The sequence below is a fragment of the Pleurodeles waltl genome, chromosome 11, assembly GCF_031143425.1.
Source record: "Pleurodeles waltl isolate 20211129_DDA chromosome 11, aPleWal1.hap1.20221129, whole genome shotgun sequence".
NCBI classification, from domain to species: domain Eukaryota; kingdom Metazoa; phylum Chordata; class Amphibia; order Caudata; family Salamandridae; genus Pleurodeles; species Pleurodeles waltl.
The window spans coordinates 917,587,784-917,605,970 of NC_090450.1; the positions used below are offsets into that span (position 1 = coordinate 917,587,784).

The window sequence follows — 18,187 nt, forward strand, 5'->3', positions numbered from 1 at the left end:
CTGACCAACAGAGTTGAAGAGGTGGTTCCACCACCAGCACCGCCACGGCAACAAGACACTGCCGGTCGTGTTACGATATGTAATACAGCATGGTGGAGTCCTGTTGACGGTGCTGGCAGAGGAAAACGCCAGAATCCATCCCCTCCCGGACGACCACCTCGCCGGAAAAGGTAAGTTGATCACACGAAAACAGGGTGGTGGGGGGTGTTGGGTGCATCTGTGTGGTGTGTATGTGTGCCTGAATGAGTGTGCATGTGTGTATGTATGTATGTATGCGTGGAGGCTGTGTGTGTCTGCATGTATGTGGAGGAGGGTGTGAATGAGTAGGTGTGTGTATTGAGATGGATGTGAGTGGGGGTGCATGTGTGCAAGTCTGTGAGTGAGTGGGGGTGTCTGTGTGCAAGTGTATGGATGATGGGGGTGTGCAAGTGTGAGTATGCGGAGGGGGAGTGAGTGAATGTATGCATGCGTGGAGGGATGGGGGTGTGCATGAATGCAGAGGGGGTGGGGGTGTGAATGATTGTGGAGGGGGTGCGTATGTGTGAGTGCAAGTGGGGGGTGTATGTCAGTGTGAGAGCAGGTTGGGCTGTTTATATGGATATATGCGGTTGGGTGGGGGGGTGCATGGACGTGTGTGGGCGGGTGCATGGAATTGTGTGGACTTGTTGGGGTGTGTGTGCCGGCGACAGGAATGGGGATTCATGTCGCCAGATGCGTTTCCGCCAGTGCTTTCATGGCTGGGTGACCGCCATGAAAATTCTGGTTTGCTGCTGCGTAATGTGGGCAGCGGCCTGAGGCCTGCTGCCGGCCCGGAGGAGCTCACTGCCAGCCACGTTGGTGCGACCGCACCTGCGGGCCAGGCAGCGTTGTGGTGGATTGGCTTCAACCTCATAATGAGGGCCCAAGTGTGCAAGCCAAATCAAAATCAACCGGTAACACAAACATTTACCTATGACAATAAGTATCCGGGAAAAGCCAAGTTGAGATATTCCTCCACGTTTTTATACCTTCCTTGGATAGGTAAATCTCACATGGAAATGCCTTCACATTGCAGAACCAGACCCCAGAATAAAGGCATGCTTATTAAACTGTTCTGATGGATACAACTACCTGTGGATTCCTCACCTAATGAATACTCCCATGGCGCCAGCATTTGACGGAAATCTTCTTACTAGTCTCTGCACGTCGACGAGGACGTCACTCTAGCCCACGCGACGCCGTCTGACGTCATACAGGCAATAAGAAGTCCTCGCCGACGTGCCGATGACAGTTCCCTTTTTTCCGTGCATTCGAAACGGTTATCTTCGAGGGAGTTACTGTTACCTTCGTGGTTACAGTGTATTGTCTGCTGCGTAGTCTTCTCTGCGGTAACAATGTCTCAGAGGAAGTCGGGTTTCAAGCCCTGTCGAGAGTGTGGGGGCAAGATGTCAGTTACAGATCCTCACTCCGACTGTCTATGGTGTTTGAGCTCCGACCACGACGTCTCGACTTGCGATTCATGTCAACACATGAATCCGAAGGCCCTCAAAGAGCGCGAGGCCAAGTTATTCATGGCAAAGTCAAAGAAGAAGGAGAAACATCATAAGAAGTCTTCTTCGCCAAGGTCTCACCGGCGTCATCGAGACTCCCGGCGCCGTAGAGACTCACGACGCCACTCCAGCAAGGAGTCTCGTTCGAGGTCACCTTCGGCTCGGCGTCGGAGGACTTGGGAGGTCAGCCCCACGGTCACGCCGCATCCATCGACGCCGTTGCCCTCTCCGGCGTCACCGACTTCACCTGGTCAGGCGTCAGTGATTGAGGTGGTGCAGCCTCTTGTGTTTTCTCCGGCGTCGCAGACGTCGAGGCTGGCGTCGGGGTCGCCCTCGATCCAGGCACCCCAGTATCCGGCTTTTCCCACTCCTGGAGCCGATAGTACCGCGTTTCTTAATGCGATGTATACCATCTTTCAGCAGATGGCTCCAGGAGCTGCTCCGGCTGGTCCTTCGGGGCCCTTGGCCTTTTCGTTGGGTGATCCTGCGCCTCTTCGGCCGGCACCCTTTATGCCCTTTCTCCCTTTTGGGAATGTGGGCTCGGCGCCGGTGCCGGCGTCGGTGGCCGCTCCGGTGGCTTCGGATGTTTCGGCCCCGGAGGTTGCCCCTCCGTCGAAGTCAGGATTTTGCCCTGTGACTCCGGTTGGTCCATCGGCTCCTGCCTCGGCGCCGAAGCTGCCTGTGGCGCCGGACGCGGCGTCAGATGCTTCTGGAGATCGGCGCCGTTCTTCGACGTCGGCGGAGGCCATGTCGACTCCGCGTATCGAGGAGAGACTTCATTCGAGGAGGCGTGCTCTCCGTCTTTTAGAAGAGCAAGAGTACCAGCGAGTCCTAGAGGAGGGAGAGATTGAGGACTCTGGAGACGGACTGCATGGTCTGGATACAGCCAGTGGGCTGGACACTTCCCCTGAGTGGGACCTTTCATCTCCAGGGGAATATACGGAGGAGGCTGCTTCCTTTCATGCTGTGGTGAGGAAGGCAGCGAGCTTTTTGGACCTGCCTTTGCCGGTGGCAGAGGCAAAGCAGAATTTGCTGACAGAGGTATTGCATCCGGCCTCTGCTGCAGCTGAGCCTCTCTTGCCATTTAATGAGGCTTTGCTGGATCCGGTGTTGGAGGTGTGGAAGAAGCCGGTGTCTTCCTCGGCCGTTCATAGGGCTGTGGCCAGGAGGTATCGAGCTGCACCATCTGACCCTGGCTTTCTCTCTAGACACCCTACGCCGGAGAGCTTGGTGGTGCAAGCCTCCTGTTCCTCAAAGTCAGCGCCTGGTTCCTTCCCGACGGTGCCTGGAGACAGAGACTCCAAGAAACTGGATGCGCAGTCCAAGAAAATATTTTCGTCATGCAGTTTGGCGTTGAAGGCCACCAACGCCACGTGCATTCTGGGGAGGTACATCCATGCGCTGATGGATGATATTTCGTCTTCATTCACGGAGCTTCCCCAGGGTCTTTTGGATGTGGTCTCGGACGCCCAGGCTGCCGCGACCCAGATTATCCAGTCTGGGCTGGACACGACCGACTCGGTGGCCAGGGCGATGGGCACGGCTGTGGTGGCAAGAAGACAGGCCTGGCTCCGAAACTCAGGGTTCTCTGCGGATGTGCAGTCGACCCTGCTGGACCTCCCGTTTGATGGGGACAGACTGTTTGGAGCCAAGGCAGATTCAGCCTTGGAACGATTTAAGGAGAGCAGAGCCACAGCCAAATCGTTAGGACTGCAAGCTCCTTCTTCCTCTGCCTCTTCTAGAATTTTCAGGAGGTTTCGGGGATTTGGGCGTGGCTCTTATTCCTCTTCCTTTCGGGGGAGGTTCCAGCAACCCGCCTCTTCCCTCCCCTATAGGTCATTTAGAGGGAGGGGGAGGGGTGGGGTCCGTACCAGAGGAGCCTCTCAACAGCACTCTGCCTCTTCCTTGTCCTCTGGAGGGGTGCAGCAGGGGAAGCAGCCTTAGGCTTCCACCGTTTCCCACTCACTCCTCTCCTGTAGGGGGAAGATTACAGCGTTTTCTCCACAAGTGGAAGTCTATCACAACGGACACTTGGGTTCTCGGCATTGTGGGAAAAGGCTACGCCCTTCCCTTTCGGGAGTTCCCGCCCCTCATCCCGCCCCGCCCATCTTATTGTTCAGAAGAACACCTCCTGTTGCTAGAACAGGAGGTTCAAGTCCTCCTTTCAAAGGGCGCGGTAGAGTTGGTCCCAGAGCAGGAAAAGGGTCGAGGTTGTTACTCAAGATACTTCCTGATTCCCAAAAAGGATGGTCAGTTGAGACCAATCCTGGATCTGAGGATCTTGAATTGGTTCCTCAAACAGGAAAAGTTCAAGATGCTGACCCTAGCACAGGTGCTTTTGGCGTTGAACAAGGAAGATTGGATGGTGTCTGTCGACTTGCAGGATGCTTACTTTCATATCCCGATACTCAAGTCGCACAGGAAGTATCTCCGGTTTGTGGTAGGGTCGCAGCACTATCAGTTTGCGGTCCTCCCGTTTGGTCTTACTTCAGCACCTCGAGTCTTCACAAAGGTGATGTCAGTGGTTGCGGCGGAGCTCAGAAGGAGGGGGATAGCAGTATTCCCTTACTTGGACGACTGGTTGATCAAAGCCAAGTCCCCGGAGCTTGTGTCGCATCATCTGCAGTCAACAACCCAGTTGTTGTTCGACCTGGGCTTTTCGGTGAACGTGCCCAAATCTCACCTGGAGCCCTCTCAGCGCCTCCTGTTCATAGGGGCAGTACTGGATACAACATTGAGTCGAGCCTTTCCTCCGCCTCAGCGGATTCAAGATATTCAGGAATTGGTTCCAATGTTTCGAAATGGAGCGGTAGTTCCAGTCCTCAAGGTCCTTCGTCTGCTCGGTCTGTTCGCCTCCTGCATTCTGTTGGTCACGCATGCTCGCTGGCACATGAGGGCTCTTCAGTGGTGCCTCCGAAGGCAGTGGTCTCAACACAAGAGAGATTTAGAAGGTACTGTCAAGATCTCCAGAGATGCTGCTGTGGAATTGAAGTGGTGGATTGCGGGCAACAATCTTTCACAGGGGAAGCCGTTCGCGCAGTCGCCACCAGTGGCCACGGTAATAACGGATGCCTCCACCCTAGGATGGGGAGCTCATCTGGGGGATCTGGAGATCAAAGGGCTTTGGTCTCCAGAGGAACAGGTGTTTCATATCAATCTGTTGGAGTTACGGGCTGTACGTTTGGCTCTCAAGGCCTTCCTCCCATCCCTTCGTGGTCAGTCGGTACAGGTCCTGACGGACAATACTACCACGATGTGGTACATAAACAAACAGGGAGGAGTAGGGTCGTACCTTCTCTGCAGAGAAGCTCTTCGGCTATGGTCCTGGGCAAAGGACCATCAGATTTGCTTGGTGGCAAATCATCTGGCCGGGGTCTTGAATGTACGTGCGGACAGTCTCAGTCGCCAATTCTCGGCAGACCACGAGTGGCGTCTCCATCCAGATCAAGTCTGTTTAATCTTCCAGATGTGGGGGTTTCCTCGGATAGATCTGTTTGCCACTCGGGAGAACGCGCATTGCCCGTTATTCTGCAGCCTCCAGTATCCGATGCAGGGAGCGTTGGGAGACGCGTTTCAGATAACCTGGTGCGACCAGTTGCTTTACGCGTTTCCCCCCATACCCTTGATTCCTCGAGTGTTGAGGAAAATTCGCCAAGACCGGGCCCAAGTCATCTTAATAGCTCCGGATTGGCCAAGGAGGGTATGGTACTCCGACCTTCTCCAACTCTCACTGTGCCCTCCGCTCCGTCTCCCTCTCAGGGCAGACCTCCTCTCGCAGTCGCAGGGGCAGGTTTTACACCCCAACCTCCAGAGTCTGCACCTACATGCTTGGAGATTGAACGGGGCAACCTGAGTTCCTTCTCTCTCCCGCCTGATGTAGTGGATGTTATCTTAGCGGCCAGGCGACACTCCACTAAATCTATCTACGCTAATAGGTGGTCTAAATTTGTTATGTGGTGTGGAGAGAGACAGATTGATCCCTTACATGCTCATCTGTCACATGTTTTGTCTTTTGCACTGTCTCTAGCGCAGAAAGGTTGTGCAGTAGCTACCATTAAGGGTTATTTGTCGGCCTTGTCAGCCTTCATTTGTCTTCCAGACCAACCATCGTTATTTAAATCCCCTATTGTTCTCAGATTCTTGAAAGGTCTTCTGAATCAATATCCTCCAAAACCATTCGTTATGCCTCAATGGGATTTGTCCTTGGTCCTGACTTTCCTTATGGGGTCCCCTTTTGAGCCTATGCATTCTTGCCCCTTAAGGTATTTGGTTATTAAAACAGTATTCCTGGTAGCTATAACATCTGCAAGGAGAGTGAGTGAGTTGCAGGCCTTATCGGTTAAACCCCCTTATATAACGTTTTATGGGGATAAGGTGGTGTTGAGGACCAAGGCTGCTTTCCTTCCGAAGGTTGTTTCACCCTTCCATTTGGCTCAGACAATCACTTTGTCCACGTTTTATCCTCCGCCTCATCCTTCAAAGGAGGAAGAAAGACTACATCGCCTGGACCCAAAAAGGGCGTTGAGCTTCTATATCGACAGAATGAAGGATATCAGGCTGGAGGATCAGCTGTTTGTCGGATACGTGGGCAAGAGGAGAGGAAAGGCAGTCCACAAGAGAACACTCTCCAGGTGGGTTGTTCTTTGCATTAAAATCTGTTACTCTTTGGCAAAGAAGGATCCGCCTGAGGGCATTAGAGCTCACTCCACCAGAGCTAAGTCGGCCTCTTCGGCCTTGGCCAGGGGTGTTCCTGTGGTTGACATCTGCAAGGCCGCAACTTGGTCGTCCCTTCACACTTTTGTGAAACATTACTGTTTGGACTCTGAGGTCAGAAGGGACGGTCATTTTGCACGGTCAGTGCTGCAGGATTTCTTGGTTTGACCATTTAGGCACCCACCGCCGGGCGTGGTACTGCTTTGGGACTCTATTCATTAGGTGAGGAATCCACAGGTAGTTGTATCCATCAGAAGAACGAGTTACTTACCTTCGGTAACGACTTTTCTGGTGGATACATTAGCTACCTGTGGATTCCTCACGGTCCCACCCGCCTCCCCGTTGCCTTTTTGGTCTCTCCAAGCAATCCTTGAGTGTGCTCCTTTTGGTCTTCAAAGTTGCAATACATTTTGCATGTATGATATTTGTATATATGTGTATATTTATATATAAATCTATATATATATTGGGTATATACATGATTCGTATGTATGAATATATTTATTTGTTTAAAAAAAAAAAAAAAAAAAAAAAAAGGTTATATTAAATCTACAGCTATTTTATTGCAATGTTGTGTGATTTACAATATTAAGAGATGTTGCTTTGCTCTTTCATTGCATTGGGTTATTATTATTATTCTCATGCACGTAAAAAATGTTGGTACTGTCATCGGCACGTCGGCGAGGACTTCTTATTGCCTGTATGACGTCAGACGGCGTCGCGTGGGCTAGAGTGACGTCCTCGTCGACGTGCAGAGACTAGTAAGAAGATTTCCGTCAAATGCTGGCGCCATGGGAGTATTCATTAGGTGAGGAATCCACAGGTAGCTAATGTATCCACCAGAAAAGTCGTTACCGAAGGTAAGTAACTCGTTCTTCCAGCACTATATAACAACAACAGTAAAACAGCAGGCAGGAACCACTTACTTAATTGTATGCGTCACTTCCATGTGAACGCACCAACTATTGGGCTCGAACCTGAAGAAGGCCGTCTACACTTAAAGCGAAAAGCCAGTGAGTGTATCCCAACACAATAAGAAAGCGAGGGTGCTCTCAAGTCACTTTCCTGCACCACAACCAATTGTCTAGCTGTGAATGCTCCTCCTGCTGGATCCAGTAAGTCCGTTCAAGAAATGCGAAGGCACAGGGATGGGAAAGCGGAAGTATTTCGGTCCATAGAGAATAAAACAAAAACCAGAGTGAGTCTCCATTGATTACATTGTTGAACCCAGGAGGAAGGAGGGGTAAAGTGAAACAACCTTCAACATCTGTGTAAAACATAAACCTAACCATAGCATGTTTGTGATAGTGCTGGAAGAAACAAATTCCCATAAGGCATTGGTAAGACTAGTGAGGCGGACTGCTGCATGGTACAAGAGCCACATAAAGATACATAGTTATCCAATACATAGCATATAATGAACTGTGTACATTTTGGAAATAAAACTCAGTAAAACACAGGCTCTACATAATTTCTAGTAGCGCGCCACAGTACCAACGAGTTGATACCTTGGTGTTAAGCAAAAATGCAACATATAATTTAGCATCATAGACAAAATACATCTGTACAAAGTTTTACATATTGAGCATTATCTAAAAAAGGACTCACAGGTTAATTATGAAACCTCCTTGCATGTGTTACCATCTATATTCTAAGGATTAGGGTTACTCATGGCGGATCCTATTTGTCAAATCATGGCCCACATTTCATCAAGGTCATTAAAGCCATGGGTCGCAGTGTTGTACTTCAAACATCCTTGCTTCCATGTTATTCAAAATGTTGGATGCTTGCGTTCCTTTAATTTTCTCCATTACATATAAGACTGTCTACTTTAAATTATTTTCATTATGGTTGTTATTCTTTTAATGTTCTACCAAAGGGGCTTCTGCTAATGTACACCTTGTCCTTGATCTGTTCTGTAACACCCTGGTTTTAACAGAATGGGTAGTTTGACCTATGTAAGTAAGATCACAGGGACATTGGATGCAGAAGATACATTTTTTAGTATTGCAATATGAAACTTTGTGTATGTATTTTACAATTAATGGTGATATTCTTGCTGTTAGTAGCAAATTGGCATGCCGTACAATTATTGCACTTAGAATGTCCTGCCACTATAGGCAACCCCAACATTTCTCTTAAATTCGTTTTCTTTTCTGTAGGTCTTATATCTCTGACCAAATGGTAGCTTAAGTCCTTCCCTATCTTAAATGAGAACATGGATTGAGGGATTCCTAAGAGATTTAGGATTTTCCAGTATTTCAGAATTATGTTTTCGACTTTATTTGCTTTGGGATTGTATGTTAGAACACACGTCAGAAGATTGGGTTCTTGATGTAATTTTGGGGTTAGTGCAGTTTCTCTTGGTGTGAACCAGGCCCTCTTCATGACTGCCTTGGCCAGTTTGTTTGCGTAGCCTCTGTGTATTTATTCATCAGAATCTTTCCATTTTCAAAATAGTTTTTTTTGCGCAAACAAATCCTCCTAATCCAGAGAAATTGTCCATAAGGAAGGTTTTTTCAGAGTACGCGGATTTCCACTTGAAAAATGCGAGAGAGTGGTACGTTCAGTCAATTTGGTGAAAAGACTAACTTCAATTTGTCTTTCTCTGTTTATAATCCAAAGGTCAAAGAAATAGATTTTTTTATTGTCACATGTCATACTGAGCTTTGAGTCTGGAGTCCTTGCGTTTAACCAGTGTAAGACAATATCCTGTTAATATGGAGAAGAGATAGGCATGCTTTAGACTCTTTCCATGTATCGCAACCATTTGGTGATGTAGGATTTAAATGGATTAGTGTTGATCTAAATCCACCGTTTTTCAAAATATGACATCAACAAATTTGCCATCTCTGGTGCGAAGCTACGCCCCATTGATACTCCCTTAGTTTGTAAATATGAATCCCCTTTGAATACAAAGAAATTGTTCTTAAGACACAAGGTAGCAAGTTCAACCAAACATTTAGTGGCAACCTGAAAGGGTCTTGATTTGGGTCAGGAATATCCTTTACTACTGCTAGAGCCTCATCTTGTGATATGTAAGCATAAAGAGACTCAGGCCCCCATTATGATTTCAGCAGACGGAAAAGGCCGTCTGCTGAAGTCCCGCAGTCAGGAGACCATCAGTGCGGTCTGCTTCCCGTGGCCCCTATTACGAGGAGTTTCCCGCAGGAAACAGCCCACAACATTGACGCTGGCTCGTAATTGAGCCAGCGGCATTGTTGCAGTGCATAGGGTGACCAGCACCAATTGCGCTTTTCACTCTCTGCAAAGCGCAACAAAGCAGAGAGTGAAAAGCGCAATGGGGCTGGCCATGGGGGCCCCTGCACTGCCCATGCCAAGTGCATGGGCAGTGCAGAGGCCACCATGGTGCCTCCTGCACCCTGTCTCCGCCAGCACTTACATGGAGGGGCAAGTGGAGGAGGGGGGGGTCGTAATCCCCAGGGCAGTGCTGCTTGCAGCAGTGTCCTGGCGGATTGGGATCGCCAGCACCGGCAGGCTGTCGGTCAGCCGAAAAGTGGCGGTGCCGGCAGTCGGACCATGGCAGTAACGCCATGGTCATAATGTGGCTGCCGGGCTGCCACATTGGCGGCGGTCCGACCACCACCGCAGCAGCCCTGGCAGTCTATAGAACGCCAGGGTCATAATGAAGGCCTCATTATCTAATGTTACTAATAGTTGCTCATTTTCGTCAAAGGAAGAACCTTATATTTTATTAATGACATCCACATTGAGTCTCTTAAATAGGCCTGAGTGGCCGGCACAAAAGGTTTCAAAAAGGTGTCCACATATTGGGCCAAAGGTTCTAGAATAGAGCCACAAACTGAGATAATTGGTTTCTCTCAAGTTCTAGCCAACTATTTGCCTATTTCCCTTCTGTCACTGCCGGCTAAAATTCTGGAAAAGCCTGTAAACATCCAACTCTTCTCATACATCAAGGCCAATGACATGCTTGATTCAGTTCATTCTGGCTCCAGATCATGTCACAGCACAGAACTGCTCTGCTGGCAATGTCTGATGAGCTTTGGGTGATTTTTTACAAAGAAGGCTCTGCTGCCCTGGATCTCTCTGAGACCTTTAACACCGTATCCAAACTAGTGTTGATCTCCCCACTTATGCTCCTGGCATTCATTAGAAGGCTCTCAACTAGTTACAATTATTTCTCTCAAATACGGTCCAATCAGTGCCAATGGAAACTTTAGGGTCAGACAACTTCACCCACTACTGTGGCATTCGTTAGATATCCTCCTTGAGTCCCCACTGTTCAGTATTTACATGACTTCTTTAGCTCACTGGTAAAATCATTTGAATTCAACCTACTGTCATATGCTGATGGTACGCAACTGCTTATTTCCTTATCAAAAAATTTAGAAGACAGAAAAAATAAATGAGGTCAAATATATGCCTCAGATAACTCAGTCAATGAATACTAACTACCTAAAGCTACTTGGAGATAAAACTGCAAATTTACTCTTCAGTAATCGCTCCTGGCACTGGTCCCTTGATTGTTGGCAGATACACTCAGCCCTCCTCCTCCTCTTTCTCCTATGGCCCACGACAGAAACAAAGGAGTCCTCATGGATACAAACCTTTCCTTTTTTAAACAAGTCAACACAGTGGCTGGCACTTCCTTCGCCAATTTGAAAACACTCAGCAAATTTCTTTCAACGTCGTTCCGCAATATAGTGGTACAGAAACTGATAATGCTTAGGTTCAGTCATGAAAATTCTGAGGCATGCCTATATATATCCAAAATCACATCTGGACAGTACAAAATGCAGCTGCCAAACTTATTTTGAATATCCCAAAACCCCCATCAGTCAAAGAACATTTGACACCAAACACTGGCTCTCTGTGAGCAAAAGACTCCTCTTCAAAGCAGTAAGCATCACACACAAATCAATATACAACAAATAAAACCCTCCTAGCTGGACCATAAGCTGGTTAAGCAGGTTCCAGCCAGAAACCTTTAATCATCTAACCTCTATCTGCTCATTATTCCCAAAATCTCACGTTCGAGAGTTGGTAGCAGAACCTACTCCTTCCTGATCCCCAAATGGAACACCATGCCTCTCTGTACGAGACAAATGTACAATGTACAACTTTTCAGGAGGTAAAACAGGGCTATGCCAACTCAAGCTGTAACACTCCCTCTCTAACTTGGCTGTTGTCTTTCAGCACCAGGATTCAGCCATGTCACCATACGCTTTACAAAAAAATGATTAATAAATGAAGCCAGATTCTGTCGAAAAGCCTTCTCATTGGTGCTCATCCTAGCACATAAACTTACCTAGACCAGACTTTATATGCATTTTTCAGAAGGTAACCTGTCTCTTTGAGGTTTGTAATTCTTCAAGTAATTTATTAAACTGGATGTACTCTTGCATTCACATGCAGGACGGTGGGCTGTCCTGTACTCACAGTGATCTACTTCTTGACTCTATTTCTTGTTTGATTGTCTGACTAATCTTCCCTCTCATGATTGAAACAAGGAACATGTGTTTTACTGATGTTGTTCACGCCATGCAATTTTTCTGAATTGTATTTTAAAGATAATTTATCTCCGAAAGTCTTTTGGCGCACTAAAATGAACAGGTTCATCAGAAATCTAAAATTGTATACAAAATCATGTCTCCTTTTAATACTTAGGTAGGTTTTAAACAAGTTGATGATGCTTTTAGAAGTCATTTGAGAGTGCCTATAAAGGTACAGTTGTCCAGCACGAACTGCAAGGCTAGTTTTCCTCTGAGCAGGAACACAAGCAACCCCAAACCACTTCCGGCCTATTTTGCCCTTGTCAGTACGGTGCAGCTTGAGTGCTATGGCACAATGAGCAGAAGACCCATGTCTGGGTACATCTACTCAGACGTCGGTCTCATGCTTACCGTGCCTAAGCTATACCTTACCTATGCGACCTAAGTATGGTCGAAACTAGTCTGGGGTTGCTTGTGTTCCCATCTGCAGATCACCTGACCTGGCAGTTTGGGCTAGGCTGTCCCTATTGAAACAGGATTAAGACTGATTTGCACGATAGGTCTCTAACCAGAGCGGTGAAAAACAATGTTCTATAATGCCACCCAAGCAATCACTAGTGGTTGAAATTATTTCAGGTATTTGTTCCATCTCCTTGTTGTTTGTTGCATTAAGTGTCCTAAGTATGACGTGTGTGCCAAGATATGGGTCTTACGCTCACTGTGCCACAGGAATCCAGCTGTATCTCACTCAAAAGCCTTAAGTAGGTCCAGACCAGTCTTGGGTTGCTTGCATTCCCATCTGGAAGGAATCTGGCCTGGTACTTTGAATTAGTCTGCTTCTATTGGAGCCCGACCCAGACTGATTTGCATATGACAGATCTCTGTCTACAGTGGCATAGTGAGCAAAAAACAATATTCTGGAATGCAGCCCTGAATGATCAATGGCCTGAGTGATCGTCAGTGACTGAATTTAATTCAAGTATGCTTTCTCTCACCTTGTTTGTTGCAACTGATTATAAAATGGCATAAAATGTAAAACTGACTCTAATACTGGCACTTGCTCTCTTTGGTACTGTAAAATAACACAGGTTAAATTAATTTGATTGTATTGACAAGGAATGTTTCTGTGTTTCCTAGGGCCATTGTAGCTCCATATCCTGTGTTTGTGTAAGTGAAGACAGGCGGTGGATTGCAACAGCTGACAAAGGACCAGAAAGTCTCATTATAATCTGGGACACTTTTTCAGGGTATGTGGTGATTTTGGACATAATCTAAATATAGCTATCCTCTCCTTTAGATGCAAAAGTTTAAAGTGTTGGCAAAGTGTGTAATTACCTAAGGCTCCCACTTTCTGGAGGGGCTTATTTTAAAGTTGCCAGGAAAAAGAAGTCCAACCATACAGGCACATAAAAAACAGATTATGTTTTAATTTGATAGCTGGGCATGCAAGGTCTTAACACTCACACTCTTGGGCAGCTGCAAACACTTACGTTTAAAAAGAATATACCTGTCTCATGCCTCTCTCCTTACTTCACATCACCTCTTCTACCTCGTTTATTTCGATTTACCAATATTTCTAACCATAGTCCCAATCTTAGCTCTTTCCCTCACCTTCGTCTATCACACCTGTCTCAATATACAACTCATTCTCCTCTACCTCTCTTAACCTTAATGTCATGCCTTTGCCTTTTTACCAGTCTCTAGGCCTATCTCTAGATCTCTACCTCTCTGCCCCCTTGCTTCACCTCAGTTGTTGCTCTACCTTATCCTTATCTCTGCAACTCAATGGTCTGTTTCCAAATCACCTTTCAGTATCTTTTCTCCATCCACTTCACCTCTCCAGTGTATTATCCTTCTCTCTCTAACTCATGACTTGCTAACTCTTTTCCAGCCTGCTGTCTCTACCTAATTTCTCTATAAATCTGCCTTCTGTCTCTGCTTTTTCAATCTCTACGACACCTCTCTCCTTCTCCATACCTAACTGCTCAATCCAAGTTATTAGTTTGCTGCCTCCCTTCTCCACCTCCCACTTTCTCTTTGCCCCTGTTTCCTCTGTCTCATATCTCAGCAATTTACTCCTCTCTCAACACCTTTCTCACTAGATCTACCCATTTCAATTTTTATCATTACCTCCTCTCTCTCATCTCTTTGGTATGCCTTGTCTGTTTCACCTTCTCTGCCTCCCCTCTCTCTGTAACTCCTTACACATTTCTCTACTTCACCTGTCTCTACATCTTTCCCTCTCTCTCTCACTGTTTGATCAATGTATATTTACCATCTCTATCTGATAGATACTTCTAGCTGCAGATTCCTTACCTTAGAATTCCCTGGCGTCAGCTTCGATTCCGAAATTTTTTCTGCTGAGCAGTACCCTGTGCGCACCGTCGGGTGGCGTTGTTCAGTTCCATTTGTGTCATCCGGCTCTGCGTGGCGTCGTTGGTGCTGTCTGCGATGTCACGGTCTTCTATATAGGCACCACCCCGGTGCGCGTACGTCAGTTCTTATCCTTCTGCGCCGGTTAAGCGCAGGTCCGGATAGAGCTACCCTTTTTTTGACATTTCGGCGAAGACTTTTTAGATTGTCTCTGTGAATGAATTCAAGTAAAACTGGATTCAAACCGTGTGGCGTTTGTCATCGTGCCATGTCGGTCACTGATCCACACCAAATTTGTCTCTGGTGCCTCAAAAAGGACCACAGTGCAAAGTCGTGCTCCGACTGTCGGTCCATGGCTCCGAAGGCCTTGAGAGAGAGATCTCTCAAACTTCTAGCTGCCCAGCAGCCATCTTCGGTCGGCGCGACTCAGAGGAGATCACAGTCCCGCTCTTGGAGGAGGTCGCAGCACCACTCCAGGAGCCCCAAGTCATCTTCCTCACATTCAAGGTCATCGGGGCATTCAGGTAAGAGGCACAAAAAGTGGACTTCGACTTTGCCATGCCCGTCGTCGACGTTCCGAGCGTGGCTCCAGGGAGCCGTCGCCAGGGTCAACTTTGCGTCTTTCCCCCTTTCCGGGAACCGGAGCGATCCCTGCTCAAATTAAGGAATTTTACGAGGCTATGCGCCTTGTTTTTGAGCGGGCTGCACCCTTGGGTGGGTCTTCGGGCCCCGCAGGGTCAGCAGAGGCCCCATTGGATTTGACGGCGACGGCTTTGGCCACGGCGCCCTTGGGGACCCCAGGATCCAATAGTGGATCCGGACCGGCGCTGGGTTCTCACAGTCAACCTCCTCCGGCGCTGGGCCTGACATCGACACTTCCAACACCACTGGTGCCCACTGGTGGTGGTAGTCCCATCATCATTCCGGATGATCCAGAGCCGGAATGATGTTGTACAACGCAAATTCTGACTTCTACGGCGCCAATTAGGCCCAGATCAGTGCCTGAGGCTTATTTGGAACAGCCAGGCACAGGTGAGGAGTGGGAGTGGCCAGAGGACCCTTTGAAATATGGATTGGAGCATGAGGACTGGTATGCGGATCTAGGAGAAGCCAGTGGACTGGACACTTCTCCAGATACTCGCATGCTCTCTCCTCCCACTGTGGCTACGGAGAAGGGGGCATCTTCTGCTATGGTGGTGCATAGGGCAGCTGAGGTCTTGGACCTAGACTTGCCTACGGTGCCAGTCAGGACTAATCTCCGGACGGATGTGCTTCAGCCAGGGGTTGCTACATCGGAGCCAATGTTACCCTTCAATGAAGCCCTTCTGGGAATGTGGTCCAAACCCAGCACAGGGGCTCCTGTGAATAGGGCAAACCCAGCTAGATAGAGTCTCTACTAGATAATTTGTTACTGAAGGTAAGTAACTTGTTCTTCTACCTTTCACCTCTCTCTACCATTCTCTCTGCCTCTATACTCTTTTGCCGATATGATCTCATCAATTTCTCTGCTACTATTTCTCTACACACCTCTTCTTTTTTCTACCTTTCTGTGTCTGTCTATTCGACAGCCTCAACTTTCTCCCCTTACCTCATAAGCCTTTGTATCTCGCTTACCCCTATATAATCTTGATTTCTCCTTCCCTTCTCCCTCTACTTCATCTCTCTTGCTTCACTATTCTATTTAGTTTTCTGTACTTCTTTCTGCTGGGATCTCCCATTACCTTAGCTCAGAAGTGTCAGGGATCACGGTCTAGCCATAGAAGTGTAAACAAAGAAAGAGGAGAGGAGAGACAAGGCAGGGGAAGAATATAAAAGAGAAAATAATCACATTTCACCAGATGGAAGGGTGAACATCTTCAGAGCAGTGTGTCAAATGGTATTGTTGCAAGACCACATTAAATATAGATCCAACCATAAACAGCTTTATCAATACTTGCTCATGCTTTCTTGTGAAACCTACCAAACCCGGACATTTCTGAAAACTAAACACCCAGGGGAGTCCAGGGTGGTGTGAATTACACAGATCCCAACAAGGTTATTCTTTGGCTGGCACTATGCTGAGCAGGTTGAGGTTCTTTAAGCTTTTGTCTGCCTGTGTTTCTGAAAGTTACATTTATAATTCAACATTGTTTGGCATCAAAAGTGCTTGAATTAGCTGTTCATGGTTGCCAAATTCAAAGTTGTTCTAAGCAGGAGACCCAACATATGTTTTGCCCAAAACCACAAAAAATCTTTAAGATGGCATTGTGTCCACACACAGGCTCCACAACTGTTGGATTTCTTTCAGCAACAGAAACTGTTACCATTTCTGCCCACACAAATCTTCCCTCAACAGCCAGTTATGCATGGTGCAGGTTCAGAGCCTGAAACCAACCAGATAACACCCTTGCCTCTCTTAAGATCTGCCATTAACGTTCTTAGTTTTTGTCTTGTACTGTTTAACTCTCCAGTCTCCCTGTTCAACACACCTGAGTTTATAGGCCTGGTTACGAGTACTCCGTTTTTTATGATCTCTGAGCAAACACCAGTTTGGAAGAGATGGCAATTCAATTAAAAGTGATGCTGAACTTACCGCACTCAATAATTACTAGGCGTGATTAAGTACGCATCTGCGCACACAGATAATTTTTCATATTTCAAATCTGCTAAAATTTAATATGGCAAAAATGCCGTTAGATGATGGAACATGCGGTTTTAAGGTGAAAAACACCAAATCGGCATGTCATTCACCAATTGAAACTGAAAATACTATGGCACCCGGGGCAGTCCAAACCATAGGGTAACAGATTTGACCGGGTACAGGAATTATTGAATAACCCTCCAGGGCACTTTTAATTAGGGTCTTGCTTTTCCACTTCTTGACTTTTTGAAAACTACCACACTTTGGCCACCTTTCTAAGTGTAGTTGAACAGGGGTGGAAATTTCCATGTGCAATAAATCCCAATAAGTCGGGAAGGGAGATATTTTCCAGTTGTGATAAATATCACCTAGTCTGAGATTGGCTTTCCTCTAAAAGATATAACATACTGAATAAAAATTTACTCCATCGGTTACAGCATGATTCCCAGTCATTTTCCTGCAATATAATTCACTGTAGGGAGCCTCATGGCACCTACGCCAGAGGCTCTAGACCAGTGGTCTTCAAACATTTTACTGCCCCCAGTGGAAAAAAATAATCAGGTCCCCCCTCCATATTTTTCACAATTATTCTTTTAAATTGGCAATGTTTGAAAATGTCTACACTTATTTAAACATTGATGTTAAGTTGATGCCACACATACTGTTCTGGTCAGGCAGGCCTTACTGACGTGTAAAAGTATCCACAGGGTGATTTTTAAAAGTGGGGGTGGGATAAGAGTTTTGAACAGCGTAGGAAGTTGGCTCTGGATATACTATTTCAAAGTAAGAAATAGTGTGCACAGAGTGCAAGGGTTCCCCTTAGAGGTAAGATAGTGGCAAAAGTAGATAATTCTAATGCTAATGCTCTATTTTGTGGTAGTGTGGTCGAGCAGTAGGCTTATCAGAGGGTAGTGTTAAGCATTTGTTGTACACACACAGGCAATAAATGAGGAACACACACTCAAAGACTTACTCGAGGCTAATAGGTTTTTATATAGAAAAATATTTTTTTTAGTTTATTTTAAGAACCACAGGTTCAAGATTTACAAGTAATACTTCAAATGAAAGGAATTTCACTCAGGTATTCTGGGAACTTTTAATAATCACAATATCATGTACAGTTTTGACAAAAATGGCAATAAGCTATTTTAAAAGTGGACTCTGCAAAAATCAACAGTTCCTGGGGGAGGTAAGTAAAGGTTAAGTTTGCAGGTAAGTAAAACACTTACAAGTCTCAAAGTTGGGTCCAAAGTAGCCCACCGTTGGGGGTTCGAGGCAACCCCAAAGTTACCACACCAGCAGCTCAGGGCTGGTCAGGTGCAGAGGTCAAAGAGGTGCCCAAAACACGTAGGCTTCAATGGAGAACAGGGGTGCCCCGGTTCCAGTCTGCCAGCAGGTAAGTACCTGTGTCCTCGGAGGGCAGACCAGGGGGGTTTTGTAGGGCACAGGGGGGGACACAAGCAGGCACAGAAAGTACA

The 18,187-nt window shown here is 47.0% G+C and overlaps 1 protein-coding gene across 2 annotated transcripts in view; it reads left to right on the top strand.

Annotated features, from left to right (window-relative positions):
* The window catches only part of CFAP251 (cilia and flagella associated protein 251), a 410,814-nt gene that overhangs the window by 68,228 nt on the left and 324,399 nt on the right, over positions 1–18,187 (top strand). For both annotated transcript variants that reach the window (XM_069214923.1, XM_069214922.1), the window contains exon 5: positions 12,854–12,963. In XM_069214923.1, coding sequence (XP_069071024.1) covers positions 12,854–12,963 — 110 coding nt within the window. The remainder of the gene's footprint in view (positions 1–12,853; positions 12,964–18,187) is intronic.